The 20,564-nt window shown below is 47.8% G+C and overlaps 1 protein-coding gene across 1 annotated transcript; it reads left to right on the top strand.

Moving 5' to 3' along the window:
* Window positions 1-2,284: 2,284 nt before the first annotated feature.
* Window positions 2,285-16,984, top strand: RNF114 (ring finger protein 114). The gene is made up of 6 exons (XM_053926732.1): window positions 2,285-2,446; window positions 6,116-6,266; window positions 8,308-8,414; window positions 8,783-8,897; window positions 13,800-13,907; window positions 15,283-16,984. The coding sequence occupies exons 1-6, from the start codon at window positions 2,307-2,309 to the stop codon at window positions 15,346-15,348; spliced, it is 687 nt and encodes a 228-aa protein (XP_053782707.1). The 5' UTR covers window positions 2,285-2,306; the 3' UTR covers window positions 15,349-16,984.
* The last annotated feature ends 3,580 nt before the right edge of the window (window positions 16,985-20,564 follow it).

Here is a 20,564-nt window from a genome sequence, read left to right as displayed (position 1 = left end):
CTGTATCTAATCTTCCCTGCACCCTGCAGAGGGCCTGGCACACAGTAGGCCTACAGTGACTCTTTGTTGCCTGAATGAATGAATCTACCTTGGCAGTAAAAATCAAGTTTGCGAAAGCTTTGAGCAGAACCTATTCCCCCACTCCAGGCTCACAGAACCCCAAGAGTAGCCTGGCCCGTGTGGGCAAACCTGGGAGAGGCTGCCAAAAACTAAAGGAGAGAAGAGACTTGTGGGAAATACTTTCCTCAAAAACAGTAAGGGGGAATGGGAAGAGGAAGTTTCATTCACTTGAGGCACATTATTAGGTTGATTGTTGCTGACATTGTCCCTGGGGGTGCCTCAGAAAAACAGGAAGGGATGTAGCACATTTGGTCTAGTCTCAGCGTGGATGGGGGTTAAAGAAAGATAGTGTAGGCTGGTGGCACTCAAAGTGTGGCCCCCAGTTTTGCAGCATCAGCCTGATCTGAACAGCAATTAGAAATGCAAATCCCCAGGCCACGCCCCAGACCTACTGATGTACTAGATCAGGAACTCTGGAGGTCAGTTCCCGCAGTTGGTGTTTTAAAAAGCCTTCCAGGTGACTCTGATGTAGGGCACCCTGAAGAGTATAGGTGCCAAAGCCAGAGGGCATGTGATGGTCAAATCCTGACTCTCATTTTCCATCTGTGTTAAAAGGTAATTCAATCTCTCTGTGCTTAATTTGCATAGCTGTAAAATGGAGATAATAACAGAACCTAAGGCATAGGTTACTGTGAGGATTTATTCATGTGAAGTGCTTGGAATAATAAGCACCCAAACAACGTTCACTATTAATATTATGTCACTCCTGTCCTCTTGTCTCTGTAACTCAGTGTATAAGCTAGTGGAGAGTTATTTCAAGAGCCCAAGTGGGGCACTCAATGGATTTGAAGCTCTGGGGGGTCCCCTGCTCGTCCCCCCTTTACTCACCCCCACAGCATCTGGCATCAGGAACAAGGACAACACAAAGTGTTGTAAATGCCCACAGCACACCTCTGCCACCCAATGGAAAGGGGGAAGAGATCAGGTGAGTGAGTGCCTAGCAGAGGAACAAGAAACAGAATTGGGGGAATGTAAACATTGGCCCTCTTGGGCTGCTGCCTCCATGAAAAGTTATTTGTTGTAAGATGCCCATATGGACAGCTAAAAATAATTTTCCTACTGCCACCAGGTCAAGCAAAATCAATCCAGATGATTGGGAAGGGGACAAAGAAGGCACAAATTTGCATTCAATTAACCTGGTTTAACCAACATGATTTATTTATCCCATGTAGACTCCTAATTGTGAGGCCTTTGTGGCATTTCAAGTGGAAGTTTAATTCATCATAAACTTTCCAGGTTAAGAAAACCATGTAGAATTGTCAGCACGGACTGCCTTTTAAAAAAGATGTCTCTTTTGTTAAATGGGCTATGTGCGAGAGTCTATTGGGTGCAGTAGGAAGTGGAGAAAGTTGGGCTTCAAAACATCTGGGATGTAGGCCTGCTCCTTTCTCTGAGATTGAGTTGAGTCTATCTCTTCGGGCTTCAGTTTTCCCATCCATATGGAGCGGGAGCTGGACCCCATTGCCAGGAGGCATGTGAACGCAATATTAAATAATGTTGATCCAGGGAAGGAGACATGCTTCCCATTACTTCTGCTTTTACTAGCAAGTCTCTATATGGTGATAGCCTGTCTCATCACCTTTCTAATGATGACTAATCTCTCTTTTCCGCGTCAACAGTATTCAGCGTGAATAACGATATTGTTTTATTTCCATTGTATTTTTACAGCTCTCTTGTAGAGATAGGCAATACTGGTTTTCTACTTGTAGCTCAGGAGTGATATAAAATCTCCCTTTAAAATTTGTTTGCTAAAGTTTATTTATATTTTCTTCTGTTTTCAATTTTTTTATTTGCTTTAAGTCTAAAGAAATCAACTCGTTTTGAAGAGAAATGTTAAGTAATAGTGCATAATTAAATACTAAGTAATAGTAATGAGTTAAATTTACTATTTAGATTTAAGCAGAAAGACGGCTCCAATTTTGCCAATCTCTTGATCCATTTTCCACATTTTCCAGATTCCCCTCGGCCTCTCCTCCCTCCCTTCTGGATGCCAAGTGGCTTAGCGTATCCACTAGCCCCGCCCCCGGTCCTGTGCACAGCCCATAATCTACGCCCCTAGAGACCCACACCGCCCACCAGCCCCGCCCTCTCCCCGCCCCTCGCGAGCGCTGGCTGGCCGCCCCTGCCCCGCCCCTCAGGCTCCTCCTCCTTGGCCGTCGCCGTTACGCTGCTTTCCTGGCTGCAAGATGGCGGCGCAACAACCGGATCGTGAGGGTGCTACGCCGGTGGCAGGGCCAGCGGCGGCGGCCGATCCCCTGGGCCGCTTCACGTGTCCCGTGTGCTTAGAGGTGTACGAGAAGCCGGTGCGGGTGCTCTGCGGACATGTGTAAGCGGCGAGCCCGGCCCTGGGCGGGGGGCGCCTGACTGGGAGGGGAATGGAGTCGAGGAGAGAGGCCCGGAGTGGGAGGGTCTCGGGCGGGAGTAAGAGGACCGACGTGGAAGGGCCCTCTGTGTGGGGCCCTTCCGGGCTCCTGAAGACTCGTGGAAGTTGTCTGGGCGCTCGTCTCCCGCCCCTCTCGCTCCCGACTGTCCCGCCCTGATGATGAGCCCCTGCTGTGTTTCAGGCGGCCTGTCAGCTCCTTCCCGGGGGTGATAGCGGAGTCACACCCCTCTGGGGGTTAGGTGGGGTCCAAAGTCCGCCCTCGAGAGCCACAATTTCCCTTGAGTAGTGCGTACGTCGCCCCTGAAGTATAGCACATCTGGCGTCATGTCGCCAGCTCTGCCGGATAAATTTAATGTGCACTGAAGTTGCAGAAACGCTGAGCTAGACTAAAAGAACAAAAGGGAGATCTTGATAAAAGTCTGACCAGTCTGCCCTTCACTGTGAAAGGGGTTCAGAGGTGGCAGATAGGGATTGTCATTCCTCCTCACTTGGGTGCAAGTGTGTTTCATGCCAGTTGAAGTTAAGCCTCCATGGCCCACATTTTGCAAATAGACATTGGGACGAACGACTACAGGAGGTGTGTGCGAAAATGTCAGTACCGGTCCTGGGCTGGGGTAGGTGTTTTGAGTTTGGCGGAATTTGCATCTTAGCCTTGCTCCATTAGCCACAAAAACAAACACACCTAAGAAAGAACTGTACAGAACTTGGCCACCTGCTCCCTGGCCACCCTCAATGCATATCATGGGCATCGCCTTGGCATTTGGTCTTAGGACCCCTTTACTGGGCAGTAGGCACACCTGTTCTACAGCATTCCTGCAGCCGTTTTGCAGGTGAGAGTCCTGAGGCTCACCATTGTCTGGCTCTTCCCGGAAGGACGCAGGCATCTGTTTGCCAGCCTAGAGAACAGTTGGCACCTGGCAAAAGCTCCCCAGCCATGTTGACTGCTTTTTGCTTCTTCAAGTACAGGAAGCTCGCTCTTTCTCCTTGCCCCCCAAAGATGTTAATTATTTACTTTTTTGTGAGAGGGTGAGAAACTGCTATGTGTGAGAGATAACATTGGTTTGTTGCCTCTCTCGAGCTCCCAACTGGGGTACCTGGCCCACAACCCCAGCATGTTCCCTGACTGGGAATGGCCACCTTTTGGTTTGCAGGCCGATGCTCAGTCCACTGAGCCACACCAGCCTGGGCATGAAGCTCTTTCTAGCTTTGAGCTGTTCTGTTTGCAGTTCAGTTAGCCTAGGATGCTTCCTGTCCCATCTGCACCTCCCTCACCACTACCCCAAATCCTTTTCAGACTTCAAGTCCCAATTTGTTACCTCCCTGTCACCATCCCCACTTAAATTACCTCCAATTTCTTGCACAGGGTAAAAGTTAGGGCCGTACGATCAGCAACCGTGTCTGTTTTGCCCTGTCTGCGTCCCCAGTGCCCAGCACAGCGAGCATCCATCTTCCAATCTTACGTTCAACAGACTAAATGTTTGTGTGCCCACTGTGTGCCAGATTCTTGGGGCATAGTAAGAAATAAGGTGATTCTGCCCTCAGAGTTCACAATTCAGCAAATGTTCAGACTAGGTTGAAAATTCATTGTGCAAAGGGAGGGTATTAGGAATCAGACCTGTAGGAGGGGGGAGGATGAATAAAGAATCTTGACCCAGCAAAAGTTAAGGTTTTCTTGAGCCAGATGAACCTTCCTAAGTCAGAGGTCAAGGGTCAGTACTAGGACTGAAATCTTGACTCTTTTCTGTGCTCATCATACTAGTTCCATGTGTTCATCAGTTCCATGTTGATTGAAAACACATGGAAGTGCCTCTCTTGAGTCTCCTTTAGTGCCAGCCAAGTGCTTTTTGTTCTGCCTAGTTGGTTTTTGCTAACTTTTGTACTTGGAAACTTGAGCATCATTGCAGTTCCGGCTGGACGGAGCATCAGGTTTTTATAAAACTTTATTTCAAGCTTTAAATGACTATATCCTTTTCCAGTCTAGTGGAGTACAGCTGGAGAAGGGCAGGTGGCTGGGTGCCCAGGAGCAGGGACTTTCTGCATAGCACTGTAAAAAAATAGGGCGGAGCATCGAGAGAGCTGAACTAGAAAGAGGCCCATACGTAGGAAATGGAAACTGAAAGCAGGCCATTCTGTTGGGCATGATTCAGGGCCCCAAAAATCTTCCTTTCTGCTTTTCAGACACCCTCTGCACTTGGTGTCATCCTTGTGGGAACGCTTTGCATCCAGGTCTGTGTTGCGCTCTCCTTATAACTGTAGGTCTCAGCTCAGATGTTCCCTCCTTAAGGAAGCTTTCTGTGATCCACCGCAGCTGATCTCGTTGCTCCGTTTTCCTCGGGTGTTTGTTTAATCACTAACTGAAACTGACATCTGTGATTTTCTCCACCCTGGAACAGAAGCATTACGAGGACAGGGACTTAGCTCAGTTCAACATTGTGCCCTCAGGGGCGAGTCAGTAGACCCCTCCCCTTCTCCCTTCCTGGTCTAGAATTTGCCCAGGAGAATAACATCTAGCTTCATGACCAAGAGAAAGAAAATTCTTAGAGACAGTAAAAAATTGTCCAATGTGCAGATTATCTTTGATTATAGATCCTGCCTTAAGTCTCTCAGGTTGGATAGGTAGCTGGGTGTTTTCATGCCTTGTTATCCATTCTTTCTGTGTACCCCATCTCAGCATCACCACCTGCCCAGGCTTCAGGATAGAAGCCCGGCCATCTGCGGCTTGCTTTTTTTCTTCTCCAAACTCTAAGTTACCAGTCCTACTGCATCATTTCCTGAGCTCATCATCCTCTGTTGTCTTAGTCAGGCCCTCACAACCCTTGGCTGTTAGCCATCTGTTTGGTTTCTGCTTCAAGTTTCCTCTCATCTTTCCTCACCTAAAAATTTTTAAACCAGCAACTCTGTTGTCTATGTTAATGCCAGAGTTATTTTTCTAAACCTTGGATTTGGTCTTGTTGATACCTTGCTGTAAACACCTGGGTCCCTACTGCTGATTAGGAAAAGTGGTACACTTTTATTCCTCGGATGTGTCATGAGTTTTTAAGTCTAAAGGTCTGGAATATTCCTCCATTGCTGTCTGTCAGCTGGACTCTGTCTTTTCAGGTTCTTTCACAGATGCTGCCTCTGAAGTCTTCCCAGCCCTGTCCTTAGGTCCCAACTAGTTGCTCTCGTATTTGTGCTTTCGTAGTGCTTTGCGCTCCCCTCTAACGGTAGCAGCCCCTGTTTGTGGTGCATGTCCAGTGTGCTAGACCCTGTACCACGGGTCTCCCAGCACGCCTAGAGGTGAGTACTACTCTCTCCATTTCACTGAGGAAAAAGCGAGATGCAGGAGACTCCTCAGTACTGGGGGCTAAGGTCTGAAGACTGCACCATACCTCCTTTTGCGGTGTATCCCAGTAGTCTGCCTTTGTTTCTCCTGTTGGACCTGCCTGTTCTTTGCAGCACCCGTTCCCCACCCTCATTTTTCTGGCATAGGAGGACTCAGTATTTGAATGAGGTTTAGGGAGTAAGTTGTCTCTAACCCATTATTCACTGATGTCTTTTTAAAAGTGTATCCATTTTTGTTGTCCTGTCTGCACAATGCATGACTCGGGTTCTCTGTGTGTCTTGTTCTAGCTTTTGCTCTGCATGCCTGCAGGAATGTCTGAAGCCGAAGAAGCCAGTCTGTGGGGTGTGCCGCAGCCCTCTGGCACCTGGCGAGCGAGCCGCGGAGCTCGAGCGGCAGATTGAGAGCACAGAGACTTCTTGCCATGGCTGCCGTAAAAATGTATGTGGAAGGAAAACGGAAGAGTCAGTCTGTCCGTGATGAGATGGGGGAAGCGCAGAGCTGTCGCCGCGTAGGGTCTGGAGTCAGAGCGTGACCAGACGACTAGTAGCACGAGTGCATGCTCGTTCTCTGTGGCAGTGGCTGTGCTGTGTCATTTTGTGACCTTCCTGGGTTTAAGTTGACTTAGTGTATTACATATTTTAGCTTTGAAGATCATAAAAATCACTCATCTCGTTTTTTTCTATAAAAGACCCATTTTTCCAAAGCATTATGCAGAATTTTAATTAGAATATAGTGAAAGAATAATACTTCTTAATATTTTAATATAAAACTAAATCAGTGATTAAAAAAAGTTGTCTGCTGCAGTTAGTCTGAGAGGAGATTTGAAAATCTGGGTCATTACAGATAAAAAATTTAATCAACTTTTTAGCACTTGACAGGGAAGAATCAGGATACAAAAGTCAATATGAAATACCGGGTTATAATAGCAAGACCTAACATTGGAAATGCACCCATGTTCTTTTTGTATGATCATGTTACAGCCAAGTATATTTAAACATCTACTATAACTGCAAAAGAGAAATATTTTCCTGTTTTCCAAGAGATATACATAGGCTTATTGGTTTTTAAATCATTATGATTTTGTTAATTCCACACAATACAAAAATATAAAACAGTGTAGGTTTGTTCCCCACTCCAGAGATTACCTCTTTAAAGTAGTTCAGTTTAGAAGGCTGCGAAGTATTTTCTGCCCTTTGACAGACACAGAGATAGGATTTTTACAAAGTAGAGTCATAATGTATGTTTCTACAACTTTTTTTCACATTGAAACTTTTTTCACTAAGGGACAGTTGGACAGCCTAGCACGTGAGTTGCATCAGTCCAGCACCGTGGTCCAGATAGCCATAGAGTGGGTACACCTCAACGTCTCCTTCCTGTGGGAGTGATTTGGCCCGGGGTGGGGGGGTACACGGTGGGCACAGTCCCGAACGGGGCTGTTTCCGTCCCTGTTAATCGGGAGCTCTGGTTGGCAGCTTGAAGTCAGATACTGTAGCTGGAGGTAAGACAGAAGCATCCTGGTAAGCCAGAGCTCAAATATTGAAGTTTGGGTTCTTTTCTGTATGCTTTTGATTTTCTCCATTTTAAAGATTAGTGATTGTATTGCGGTGTATCTTCAAAAATGTTTTTATTCCCTGTATCTCCCCTCTCTGTTCCTTCCTTCCACGTCTTCTTCCTTTCCAGAACACCTGTGGTGAAGCGCTCTGTAGGTTTTCTTGTCTCTTTCTATATTGCAAAGACTAGCTTTTGTAGAAGAAACAGAATTCAGATGTAGGGTTTTTTTGAAGACCATTCGTCACAGTCTAATGACTTGTACTTTACCTGGGATTACTAGCCTGTGCCCCTTTCGCTTACATGGCCACTTTTCCCTGCTGCGCATAATGGAATGTAGTTCTTGGCTTGCTGTGAGGAGATGAGTTTAAATGCTAATAGGAAAAACTTTAAAGACTTCCCTGGCTCTAGACTGTGTCTGTGAGTGGAGAGCATATTGTGAGTAATGCAGACCTCTAAGAGAGTTAGTGTAGAGTGGAAGCAGATGTCCTGATTTGGTCAAGTAAAACTTCGGTCTTTTTTTTCTTTTTTAAAGATTTTATTTATTCTTAAAGAGGGGGGAAGGGAGGGAGATAGAGAGGGAGAGAAACACTGATGTGTGAGAACATCAGTTGGTTGCCTCCCACATGTGCTCCCTGACCAGGGACCCAGCCCGCAACCCCAGGCATGTGTCCTGACTGGGAATTGAACCGATGACCTTTTGCTTTGCCGGACAGTATCCAAGCAACTGAGCTACACAGGTCAGGGCACATCAGTCTTTATCTTAACAGAAACCCTGCAACAAACAGAGATTCAGCACAGCCAGAGGACTGGTGAAATTGTTTGCCAGGGTGGTATAGGTCTAGTTTTCATCTTGCCCTTGCTTTGGGATTATGTTGAGCCTGGTACAAGGTCCTGACTAACTTGTGGCCTCTGAATCTTCCTCTCCAAGTTCTTCCTATCCAAGATCCGGGCCCATGTGGCTACCTGTTCCAAATACCAGAATTACATCATGGAAGGTGTGAAGGCCACCACCAAGGACGCATCCCTTCAGCCAAGGTACATGACTCAATCACTCCTTTAGGTCGAGGTCATCTTTTGGTACAAAGACATGGAACGCTTTGCATGTTCAGGGCTGAGTTGTGTGAGTTTCAGAAAGTGGAGGTGTGATCGCTCTGCTGGCTAAAGCCGACGCAGGTGTTTTTGTGGGGGTGGTGCCGAGAAGGCCTCTCTGATGTTCACGTCAGATACTAGCTGTGCTGGTAAGTCATTTTCAGAACACTTGACCTGACACTGAAGTAGTCATCACAGTCCTTGTCATAGCCGTTCAGTGAACTTGGCTCCTTTTTGGAGGGTGCAGTGGCTGAAGTTGCGTGGCATGTACTCACAGAAGTGGCGTTCTTTTTTTCTGCCTTTCCCCCCCGCAGGAATGTCCCAAACCGTTACACCTTCCCGTGCCCTTACTGCCCTGAGAAGAACTTCGACCAGGAAGGGCTTGTGGAGCACTGCCAGTTGTCCCACAGCACGGACACCAAGGCTGTGGTAAGAGGGGCTTCTAGAAAAATGTGTTCGTGGCAAGAAAGTCACACTCTTACGTGCACTTCACCTAGGTTCTCAGATTGTAACGTTTTGCCTTATTTGCTTAACTATACTTTCTACATACAAATTTTTGCTGACTGGTAGAGAATAAGTTATAGATGTCATCACTCTTGGCCCCTAAATACTTCAGCATCCATCTCCTCAGAACAAGAGCATTTGCTTTGAAAAATTACTTTTTTGTGTTTAACTGTCACACTCAGGAAATGTAGCATCCAGACGGTCTGACATCGCTGTGGAATTCGTGCTTAATCCCAGCATTCTTAATGTCCTTCACACCAGTCTCCCCGGCCCCTCCCCCTGCATCTGCATTGGTTCGGTGGTCAAATCTCTTCAGTCCTCAGCCTTTCTCTGTCTTCCCGACCTTGACATTTTTAACCAGGACAGGCCAATTGTTTTGTAGAATGCCCTTCAATTTGGGCTTGTCTACCTTTTTTTTCTTTTTTTTTAAGAAACAATGACAATAATTGTGATCATTTTTTTAATTCATACTATTGCAAAGTATTGTACTAGTTTTTAAATTTAATTATTTGTTTATTGCTTTTTTTTTCATCACCATTTATCACCCATATACTCCCTACCCCATTGGGCTTGTCTGCTTCTTCATGCTTAGATGCAGGGATGGTCCATGGTGATGTGTCCTCCAGGTGGCACGTTAGGGGTCACGTGATGTCTGTTGGTCCCATTGCTGGTGTCCTCAACTTGGATTCCTTGGTGTCCACCACGTTTCTCCTCTGTAAAGCTGCTGCCTTTTTCCTTTTGAGAGTAGCTTTTTCATAGTTGTGGAGAAAGCGAATTTAGGCTGAAAGTATTAGGAAAGTGCTTATCAGTCCTTTGACATTTAATCATCACGGACCCACAGGGGGTTGGTTGGTTGGTTTCTTTCTCTTTTTTTTAACAGTGGTGCCCAACCAACTGAGCTGCCCTGGTCAGAGCTGGTTTCTTTTTCGGGGGTGGGAGGGGCCTGAATTTGGTCAGTCTCAGCAGTGTGTGTCACCTTTCCCTCTTCCTGGGATTGACAGACTAGCGTTGTTTTTTCTCTTTTTGACAGACTAGATCTTAATGCAGCTTCCTCTGTAGTTTGTTTCAGCTTTCCCATTTATCTCAGACTGTTTCTATTGACCAGTGTGCCTAGCTCTCTGGGCAGTCTTTGGCTCCATTGCTGTAAAAGGTGGTGCACGAACTGTAATTTTCCTGAGCATTTGCTGATGGGATTAGGCCTTGTGGCAATTCTTTATTTCTGTGTGGGAAATCTTAAGATCCAGCTGGCCTTTTCAGGAGTATCTTAAATCTCTTGACTTTATTGAATTCCTTGTCAAGTCCAAACTGGTCAGTACAGCCACTTTTTCCTCTGGGCTCCCTGGGTTCTTACCGTTGCCCTGCAACAGATTCTACCAGTGAACCTCTCCATCTGCTCTCTCAACTCCCATGCTGGGGGACTGGGCTGGCTTGGCCCGCCGTGCACCCCGTTTGCGGGAAGACCCTGTTGCTGCTCGGCAGGCGGTGTTTCTGATGGCTGTTCTCTGCCTCAGTTCCCGCCGTGAGCTGTTCTCACCCTTCCTGCAGATAACACTGGATCCTGCTTTTAACTGAGTTCAAAGTATCAGGTGTGTGTTTCTTTCCCCTCTCTTCCTGTTTCTATCTCAGGAGATCTCTGATCTATCTCTGAGGTCACAGAGTTGCAGCCTGTGGGATACGTCAGGCCCGTACACATTTTAATTTCCCTCACCTTTAAAAATCAGAACATTTCCAATCATGATACTCTGCATTGGAGAAATTAGAAGTTCTGGCAAGAGTCGGCTGGCTTTGGCAGTTGCTGCCCCCTCTGGACAGGCTGGGCTTATACCCGGTCTGCTTTACTCTTGTGCCTCTCCAGCCTGGTTCCTGTTAGCACCTGAGTTTGCAGTCCTTGCAGCTTGTCCTTACCGTTCCCTCTTGTGTTGAGGAAATGACTCCTTTCCTAGTCTGACTATTCTCTACCTGTGTCTACGGGTCCGAGCAAAGAGACGAGACGGGCCTGGCCCGGAGAAAGACTCCCTGCTCATCAAGGTTCATCACGTTTCTTCTCTCACCTTCTCTACCTGCTCCTTATTCTTGTCTTCCTTGGAACACACCTGGGTCTTCCGTGTCTGATTGGTGGGAGGAGTATCTGAGTCAGCACTTCTTCCCCCTGCATTCGGTTTCTCTTTTTCCCCCTAGCTGGCAGTTTTCTGACTGCTGCTGTCTCTCCTGCACCCTCTCCTTTACTTCCTCTAGGGTCTGGCTTCCACCCCTGCCCACATTGTGTTCTGTGACCCCAGCTGATCTCCCTGAGTCCTTTTTTTCTGTTACCTCCTGGCAATTTAAAAATGTTGTTCTCTGCATGTAATCAGTTCGCTGTAAAAAGTGAACTGTACAAACTCTCTCCAGCCCCTTCCCCTAGTTCTTTACTTTCATCTACACCATTAGTCGTTCCCAGTGTTCTTTTTTATGTTCCTGTAATTTATTCTATGTTTGGATATGATAAATGCATTTGGATATGATAAATGCATTACGTTACCACTTGCCATTTTAGTGTAATGGAAATAAACACCATATGAAAGTAAAACACCGTACCATGGTGGCCTGTCAGCCTTTCAGGAGATGAGTCACAAAGAATCAATTATTCTCACTCAAAAAGAAACAGCCTTATTATTTGATACTAGTACTCATCTTTCTAACATATCTTTATTATGTAGAGAACTCTGGAAGTTTCTACAGCTAGATGCCGACCTGGGATGGTCATCGCACCTACTGTTTTACTTCCCCTGTGATTCCAAACTAGATGCACAGTACATATTCTTTGGCTGCACTGGGCAAGATAAAGTGCCCCAAAGCCAAGTTTTCAGCTCCTCCTTCAAGAGCTTTGAGTGGTGGTGCTGGAGAACTAATTACTAATTGAAAGGGCAAGTATGCAGAGACAGACACACACACACACCCTGCACCTGCCCCCACTGCTCGTCTTCCGTTCTGAAGTTAGTCAGAGAAGCACAGCTATTTTGGTAATTGTGAAAACTAAAACGGATGCTAAGTAACATGATAGAGATGCTCTGTTTCCTACCACCATCTCTCCTGCACTCATTTTTAGACGTGAATAAGAAACCGTTGTGCCACCCAAGTTAAGAGGATTGGCCGTGTCGTGGAGCTAGGTAGTGCAGAGCCAGTACTGGAACCTGGATTCCCAGCCCCTGAACCAGTTCTCCCTTCATGGCATCAGAAAAAGCCTGTGGGGCGTGCGCGTGGGCATCGGCGTAGTCTGCGTGTGTGGAGAAGGACCCCTTATTTGTCCCTCTCTTCATGCAAATGACAGCCCATCATATAGAGGCTGTAACTCTTGTTTTTGGCCTCTGTTCCACGTCAGTACATGTAGATCTGTCTCTTTTAACGAGCTTCACAATTTTCCATTACTTTTACCATGATTTAGTTGGTCCCTGTTGATGAACGTAAAGGTTAGTCCCAAACGATATCAGGAAATTTGACTGAGGACGGGATATTAAATGCTAGTAAAGAATTATTGTTGATTGATAGGTGGAATGATGATGATGTATTTGTAGAGGGACATACTTAGTTTTAGGACTGTACTGAAATAGTTAGAGGTGAAATGAGTTTTATTTTAAAGTGCTTCCTTTTTGCTGAAATAAGTGTGGCAAACTTAAATCTAGGTGTTTGAGGAAAAGGGCTGGTTTGTCAGACTATTACCTACTTTTCTGTAGATTTGAAGTTTTTCATTGTAAATTTTAAAAGACTGACATAAATTTTAATGTATCTCTGCCTGTGTTTATATCTGTCTGTGAAATAAATTCTTAGCTGTGGATCAGTTTGGTCGGAGGTTAAGTGTACTTATAATTTTGATTGATATTGCTGAACTACTCTGGTATCTGGTCCTGCAACCTAATTTCTCTCTTTCCCCCCACTCCTTTGGCTTCCTGAAATCCCTGTGGTTGTTCTGTGTCTGTTGAAACCCCTCTTCCTCCCTCACTACAGAACGTTGTACCTGTCAGGGTTTCAGCACTTGCCTTTGGAAGCCACCTTCTCTTCTGTCCCTTGTGCTGCTTGTGCCCCAGCTCCAGGCGCCTACCTTGCTCCTCTGCTCAAGGATTCTTCCCCCGCTTCAGATTCCTCTCTTGCCTTCCCCCTTCGTCACCATCTTTCTTGTAAATGGTAGGGTTCCATCTCTAAGCCAGACCACTTATGCTTGCTTCTTGCCCACCCCAGCTTCCTCTGTCCATCTCTGTGAATTTCCCCTTCTGGCCACGCTCACTGTCCGGCTATTCGCCTGTCGTGCTGCCTCCTGGCCCTTTCTCCTTGCCACTGCTGCTCCTGTTCTGGGACGCCCTTCACGTCTCGTCGTCTTTCCTGATACCTCCAGTCTGCAAGCCCAAACCAGCCCCTTGTTGGAGGGCTTTCAGCCTGAGCCCTTCATCTAAGGATTTACTTGTAAAAAAGTAGCACATAAGGTCCTGTTTTAACTTCCTTGGGACACTGCTCATCTGTCATTCCTTCAGTTTTCTTTGTATCTTGGATAATTCCGTGTGCTGCAGTCTCGTCCCCCGCTGGGCTGACATGTTGTTCTGACCACAGTTGGTGATAAGAAAAGGGTGGTATCATGGCTGAAGCCTGTGCCTACCCCTCGTGTGTTTCACGAGTCAAATGACACGTGGAGACTGACAGTGTCTCCTGGGATGTGAACGTGCACACGAGGGAGTGACTTGGCCCTGGACTGGTGTGCCAGGACAGCTGCCCTAGAAGAGAGGGGGCCAGACCCCAGCCACAGAGGGTGCGCGTCAGCTCAGACGTCAGGCGCCTAAGACCATGCTTTTTTGTTGAAAGGTTTGTCCAATATGTGCCTCGATGCCCTGGGGAGACCCCAACTACCGCAGCGCCAACTTCATCGAGCACATCCAGCGGCGGCACCAGTTTTCTTACGACACTTTTGTGGTGAGTGGAGCCCGGGCTCTGGTCCTGCCCTCCCTCCTCTTACCTGGGGGACCACAGGCCCCATTGTTGAGCTTTGTCACTGAGGCGGTGGGTTTCCTGGAAAGGCAGCTGTGTGGCCTTGAACCAGGTGAATGGCCACAGACTCCCTGAGTGGTACTGAACAGATGAACTGACCAGCCATCCAAACTGAGACACAGTGACAGCTTGCTCCTGGGTTATCTTTCTTCCCCCAATTTTTGCCCGCTTTCTTTTGGTATATGTAGTTTCTACTTGTTATAGAACCAGGTTTGGAATTCTTACTTTTCTTCATTGATTTTAGGGGATGAGAGAGAAACTTTGATTTGTTGTTCCACGTATTGATGCATTCATGGGTTGATTCTTTATGTGCCCTGACCTGGAACCAAACCCACAACCTTGGCGTATCAGGACATTGCTCTAACCAGCTGAGCTACCCGGCCAGGGCCTGATTTGGGATTCTTAAGCTTAGATGTCCATGGGGCCAGGCAAGAAATGGAAACGGCCCCGTGGGATTTTCAGGCTGGACTGTGTGTGGCCCACTGTTTTGCCATCAGCTCCAGCTGCTTGTTGTCATGTGGGAATGCAGGCACAGTATTGCCTGTCTCTGCCACCCACCCCAACCCTGAGAAGCTGGAAAGCAGCATTTCATATGAAATACAACGTATTTATCTTTTAAAGTACTTCAGGCCACACAAAGCACGTCCACTGGCCAGGCGCAGTCGCTGCGTTTGTGTCCTTTCCCCACAGCTGTGTGGTTTCAAAGGGGCACACTGCTGTCTTGGCATTCTAGTGATAGATGAATTTGGCCAGCTGCTTGGAATAACCTTTTATTTATATATGTAAGTGTCAAGTTAGAACTTTAGAGTATTCAGTCTTAATGGCTGTGTTATAGGACTGGGAAGGAAGGCATGGCTCCTCCCTAAGTTGTCATAGAGAGTATTTATTCATGGTCTGATACGGTGTCTGAAATTCAGACGTGAAACTGTCATCTTTGGTAATGCTGTAAAGATGAGTATAACGGATAGAAAACCTGGCCTCACTGAATTAGAAAGGCTGGTTTCACTACAGTGCACTCCACATTGGAGCTCTTGGTCTGTGCCAGGCCCACGTGGGTGCTGGCTGGTCCTCAGAGCCCCTGTCTGAGGGAGCTGCGTCAGGATGAGGCAGCAGAGGTCCTGAGGGGTCGGTCAGGCAGTCTGCCCAGAGGTCCGCGGCTAGCATGGCCAGCTGTGGAGCTGAGAGCTGGCCCCTGGCAGCCGTCTCTGAGGCCCTGTGCTCGGCTGGCCTGCTTCTCCTACAGAAAGTACATTTTTGCAGCTGCAAATGGGCTGAGGCTGTGTCTGTGTTTTGCCCCTAGGATTACGAAGTCGATGAAGAGGACATGATAAACCAGGTGTTGCAGCGTTCCATCATCGATCAGTGAGCAGAGCTTCTGCTGTCCGTCTCGTGTTCCAGAGCTTCCATTATGTGTTATGTGTGAAACTTTAAATATACAGCAGACCTGGAAGTGAGCCCTGGCATTAGGACAGGGTCACTTTTAACAGGGAAGCAGGTTTCCAGTTCAGAGTCCTCCTTTCCTTTGGGCTCTCCCCCTGCTGTTAACCCTGTTTGTCACGTGTCTTACTGCTCCTCAGCTACTTTCGGAGCTTCTGCTTCCTCTTCCGGAAGAGAGCCCCGCTTCTCCATCTGTCCCTGTTTCACACTTGTTCCTCATCCAGCGTTCATCTCTCAGGTCCTCCGAGCCAGCCAGGGCCTTTCATGGGTCATGAATAGCACAAATGAGACAAGCGTCTCGCCTCCTGGTCCCTGAGGTGTGTGGGCTCTGGCAGCAGTGCATCCGATCAGTGGTGGAGCTCCTTCTGCGCTGAGGGAGTTCCTGTTCGTTGGTCCTTGGCAGCAGCTGCCAGAAGCTGGAGTTACTTCCCAGCACACCTTTCAAAAGTCCTGCTGGGGTGAATGTTCTGGGTTTGCGTGGTCTGATGCTGGAAGTTTTGATTGGTGATGTTTTCCTGCCACTCCTGCACACCCTTAGAATGGACTGGTTCAGTCTTAAATGCCTGCATTGTGCCTTTTTAGGATGAGGTATAACCACGTGTTCTTAGTAGAAATAAGTGTGTCTAGGTTAGAAACTTAGGTTAAACTCCATTTCTCCGTAAGAGGGGAAGAGGGTCAGCTAAGAGAGACAAAGACCATAGCTTTTTCCTTGTGATTTTCAAACTAATGAAGTGTTTTCAAATGACTGGGTCATGTTTACTTTTCTGTTTGGGAGCCTACTTACATTCTCGTCCTCGAGGCACAGAAAGGAGTCTTTACATGAATGAGGCAGAGGAGGTTCGGGGACCGAGAGGGTGCCAGCCCTTCTACCTTGTATCTGTCACCCTAGGTCACACTGAGCATCTCTTTCCTCTCAGAGGGGCTGCAGGGAGTCGGGCACCACAGCCGTCTCTTCTGACAGGACGCTGTCAGAGGCACAGCCTCTCCTGTGAGCAGTTGTTAATGGAAACTGTCTCCTGGAAACTTCCTTTGGCAGCAGCTCACCAGGCTGGGCTGGCCATCACATCCCCAGGAGCAGAACCTCTCTCTGGTCTCCCCAAGGGCATCTGGATTTAGGTTTGCTTTTGCATATCTGACCTCTGTAGTCTGATTGGGAAGTTTCTTCTGGCCAGTGGCCGAGGTGGCAAGTGACAGGGCTTTGGGCCTGCCCGCTGCTGCCATGGGCCTCTCCCTGCCTGCCAATACGAAGTGCGGGTGCCTGGTGACCAGCAGAGATGGGGGCCCTTTGGGACAAAGTAATTTTTTCTGATGTGCTCTTTCTTGGGGTGGCCTAGATGCTAAGGTCTGCTTCCTCACGGTAGTTTTTGAGGCGTTCACTCAGACCTCCCTGAACTGAGATCATCCTGAAGAGCATGCGTCTGTCTCACTGGTGGTGCCAGGAAACTGAGTTCCTTGTATTAAGTGCACTTCATGTATTTCTAATAAGATGACTTTCCAGAAAGTGAAATTTGTTATGTTCTGGCTTTTAAAAGGCGAAATACAAATAAATTTCATAATTTATCCAACTGGTAAGCTGCGGTGCCTGTTTTCACTCCACACTCGGCCCCGAGTAGACTCAATAAATATTCCCAGAATTGAAATGGAACTAAAATAGGACCCTTTTTCGATGGTACTTCTTTCTGCTGCCATGCTTCCTGCCTGGAATTAGGGGCCAGTGCAGTGGTAAGGAGAGCCTGAAGGGGGCAGTGTCTCCCCCAGGCTCAGGCCGGCCCCACTGCACCTCCCCGCAGACTGCGGAGTCCTCACACCTGAAGCAGAGGATACGAGACTTACTCTGCTGGACCCCTTACCTGCCCAGGCCCTGGACGTGATCCCAGGATGCTCTCCTGCCTTTGTTCTTCCTAGTTGTGCCCTGGCCTTCCACAGTGTCAGTGGAATGTCCCATATAGGGTCCTGCTGGGCGTTATGCATGCAAAATTAAGGAGAATGATGCTAATTTTTTAAAATTTGTTTTTAGAGAGATGGGAAGGGAGGGAGAGGAACATCAATGTATAAATGTATAAGAGAAACATCTACCGGCTACCTCTCACAGGCCCCCAACCAGGGACCAGGCCCACAACCCAGGCATGTGCCCTGAGCAGGAATCCAACCAGCAACCTTTCAGTTCGCAGCACGATGCTCAACCCTCAGCCACGTCAGCCAGGGCGATGCTAATCTTTCTTATCCATCGTTCTGGCACAGTGCCTGCCCTCAAATAAGTTTGATTTAATCTTCCCTCCTTTATTGATTCCTGAAAGGTGACCAAAGCCAGGCACTGAGGAAAAGTCCGTCCCCTTCCCCTTGCATCCTCTTCCCCTGCCCTGCAGGAGGGGCTCTTGTATCATTCCCATTATACAGATGAGGGAGTGGTGCTGTGCTGGCCGCGAGTAATTTGCCCCAGTGTTACAAAGCAGAGGTGTCCTCCAGACTGATGGTCTCAGGCACACAGCACAGTCCCCTATTGCCAGCATTCACACTGCTGGCCGTGTGACCTTGGACAAGTTATTCGTATCTCTTTGTGCCTTGGTTTCCTCATCGGTGAAATAAAGTGTCTTCCTTATAGGGTTGTGGGAATCTAGTGAAATAATCCACATAAAGTGTTAGAACGGGGCCTAGCACAAAACACGTGCTTAATCAATGTGAGCTACTGATGTCACCACTATCTTTTCTGATCCATTCCTGAGACCACCCAGTGTCCCCCGCCCCTCCCCACCCAAGCAGCTAGCAGCTGTTTGATGACTCAACAACACTGTCAGATGGAGTTTTTCTTAAACTCTACCTGAAGACAGGAACTACCTGGGAGGCACTTGTTACAAAATATATCCCCAGGCCCCTCAGAAATTCTGGTTGGTAGTTGTAGGTGGGGCGTGGGAATCTGTATCTTTTAAAAGAGCCTCAGGTAAACCACATCCTTAGGCTAGTTCAGGAAGTATTGTAAGGTGTGTTGCAATGAATCTAATGTAGCTGGGCTGGGGCAGATTGGTTGTTTAGAATCAGGTGGACAAGCTCAGGCCTTAAAGTTGCAAGACGTTAGTGATCGACCCCTTTTCTGACTAGAAAAACCATCTAGAGGCCCTGGCCCGTGTGGCTCAGCTGGAGTGTTGTCCCAGAAGTTCTCGGGTCCGACTCCCAGTCAGGGTACATGCCTAGGATGTGGGCTCCGTCTCCAGCTGCAGGGTGTCCGAGAGGCAGCCCATCGATGTTTCTCCTGTCAATGTTTCCCCACCTCTCTTTCTCCCTCCCTTCCCCTCTCTCTAAAATGAAATAAAGCCTGAAAAGAAAAGGTAGGGCAGAAAAATATAAAGAAGAAACTGGAAACCACTGTGCGTCATCTCACCCCCTAGACAGCCACGTGGCCACTTCCCTCAGTAGCGGAACACTTCCGTGTCCTGGGTGGCCACATTTTTGGTTGAAACTTAAAATGGCCAAATGCTTTATTTCCTGCCTATAACCTGTGTTTTTACTCTGTGATTTGTCCATCCACCTCTTTCAAGTCTGTGTGGTGTCATTGTTAATGGCTGCACGATGCTGCAGGTGAGGATGGACCACACTTTATCTATCAGTGGGCATTTAGGTTGTTAAAGTTTGACTGTTACAGACGATGCTAGAGCGTCCTTACAAGTGTATCCTTGCCCACTTAGCTGCATATTTTTGCAGAGCTGCTGGGTCAAATGGAGTTTGAGAGACAGAAATAAGGAGAAACAGACAGTCAGGCAGAGCCAGGGGAGACAGAAAAAGAGACAGAAGGGGAGAGCGGAGGGTGGAGGGGGAGCCTGGGAGAGACCAGGGTTGCTGCTCTTCAGAGTGACTGAGAGGTGACTTGTCTGAGGCAGGGCCACAAACATCCAGGCAAAGATGTGACTAAGCAACCTTAGGCACACACCCTCCAGATACAATTGCAGACGAGGTCAGAGTCCTTTGTGCAAGGGTTTCATGGAACTATTGTTCCTGAAAAGCAGAAGATGAGAAGCAAGCTGATGACCCCCTGGTGAGAGATTGTGCTGGAAGTGCTGATAGGAGCCAGTCCCCAGGGGGGCTGCCAGATTCAGAAATAAAAATACAGGAGGCCCAGTTAAACTTGAATTTCTGAGAAAGAATAAGTCTGTCCCATGCAGTCTTGTTATACTGAAAGCTTATTGTTGTTTACCTGAAATCCTAATTTAATTGGGCATCTATGTTTTATCTGTCATGTGTCTTAAAAGTGTCATCTATGAAATAAAAATACTAAAGAGACCACACATTTTTAAACTCCATTTGAGCATTTCTGATCTTAAAACATGGGGCAGTCCCTGAAACTCTAAGGGGCTTGGGGCTGTGTCGTGCTGGAGCCTCTGTCTTCCTGAAGGACTTGTGTGTCCTGGAACACTCATCTACCCCCTGGGCTCGTTCCCGGTGGAGGTCACTGGTCATGCTGCCCAGAACGCCCTCTCACTGTTTCCTCCTCTCCCCAGGCCATCCTTGTGACCTCAGCCTGGGGTCAATGTGGAGCTGACTTCCCTGACCCACCTGGGTCCCTCACCTGTGAGCTCCGTGGGAGTGGGGGCTATCTGATCTAGCACAATGGCCTGGCCTCTAGGCCAGTGAACTCCACCACTTGTTCACTGTGATTTAAGCACACTAGTACCGCAGTATTCTGGGCCTCGGTTTCCTCATCTGTACAATGGGGCTGATAATCTCCCCTGCCACACAGGGCTTGCTGTGGGGATCAAAGGGGCCAATGGGACCGAGGTGGGAAAGGGAGATGACAGTAGTATCTCTAGGTGACTTTGAACTGAGATGAGCTCTAGGAACATCTGGGGAGGGGAAGGGTGTTTGGGGCAGAAGAAACAGCAAGGACAAAGGCAGTGTATAGAGGCAGAAAGGCCCGTGAGGCTGGATCTGAGGAGCAAGGATGAGAGTGGGGGCGATAAGCCCCAGGATTTTATTTTGTGCTCGAAACAGTTAACTTTGACCTAAGAAAACAGTTGGCTGACACTTGCCCTTGTCTCCCACACTCAGTGGTACTCAGAGGTCTAGAGGTATCACAGGTGGGTGTGGGGCAGAGGAGGCCCTGGGGGCTTTTCCTGGAGACAGGTTCAGCTTCTGCCAGGAAGGTGGAGATAACAG

The sequence above is a fragment of the Desmodus rotundus genome, chromosome 6, assembly GCF_022682495.2.
Source record: "Desmodus rotundus isolate HL8 chromosome 6, HLdesRot8A.1, whole genome shotgun sequence".
In the NCBI taxonomy this organism is placed as follows: Eukaryota; Metazoa; Chordata; class Mammalia; order Chiroptera; family Phyllostomidae; genus Desmodus; species Desmodus rotundus.
Note: the sequence above shows the minus strand (reverse complement) of the source record. Positions and strands in the feature narration are given on the sequence as shown.

Coding starts and splice junctions, on each gene's coding strand:
- RNF114 (XM_053926732.1), top strand. CDS start 2,307: ATGGCGGCGCAACAACCGGATCGTGAGGGTGCTACGCCGGTGGCAGGG. Junction 6,267..8,307: donor GCCATGGCTGCCGTAAAAAT/GTATGTGGAAGG, acceptor TTCCTCTCCAAG/TTCTTCCTATCCAAGATCCG. Junction 8,415..8,782: donor GACGCATCCCTTCAGCCAAG/GTACATGACTCA, acceptor TCCCCCCCGCAG/GAATGTCCCAAACCGTTACA.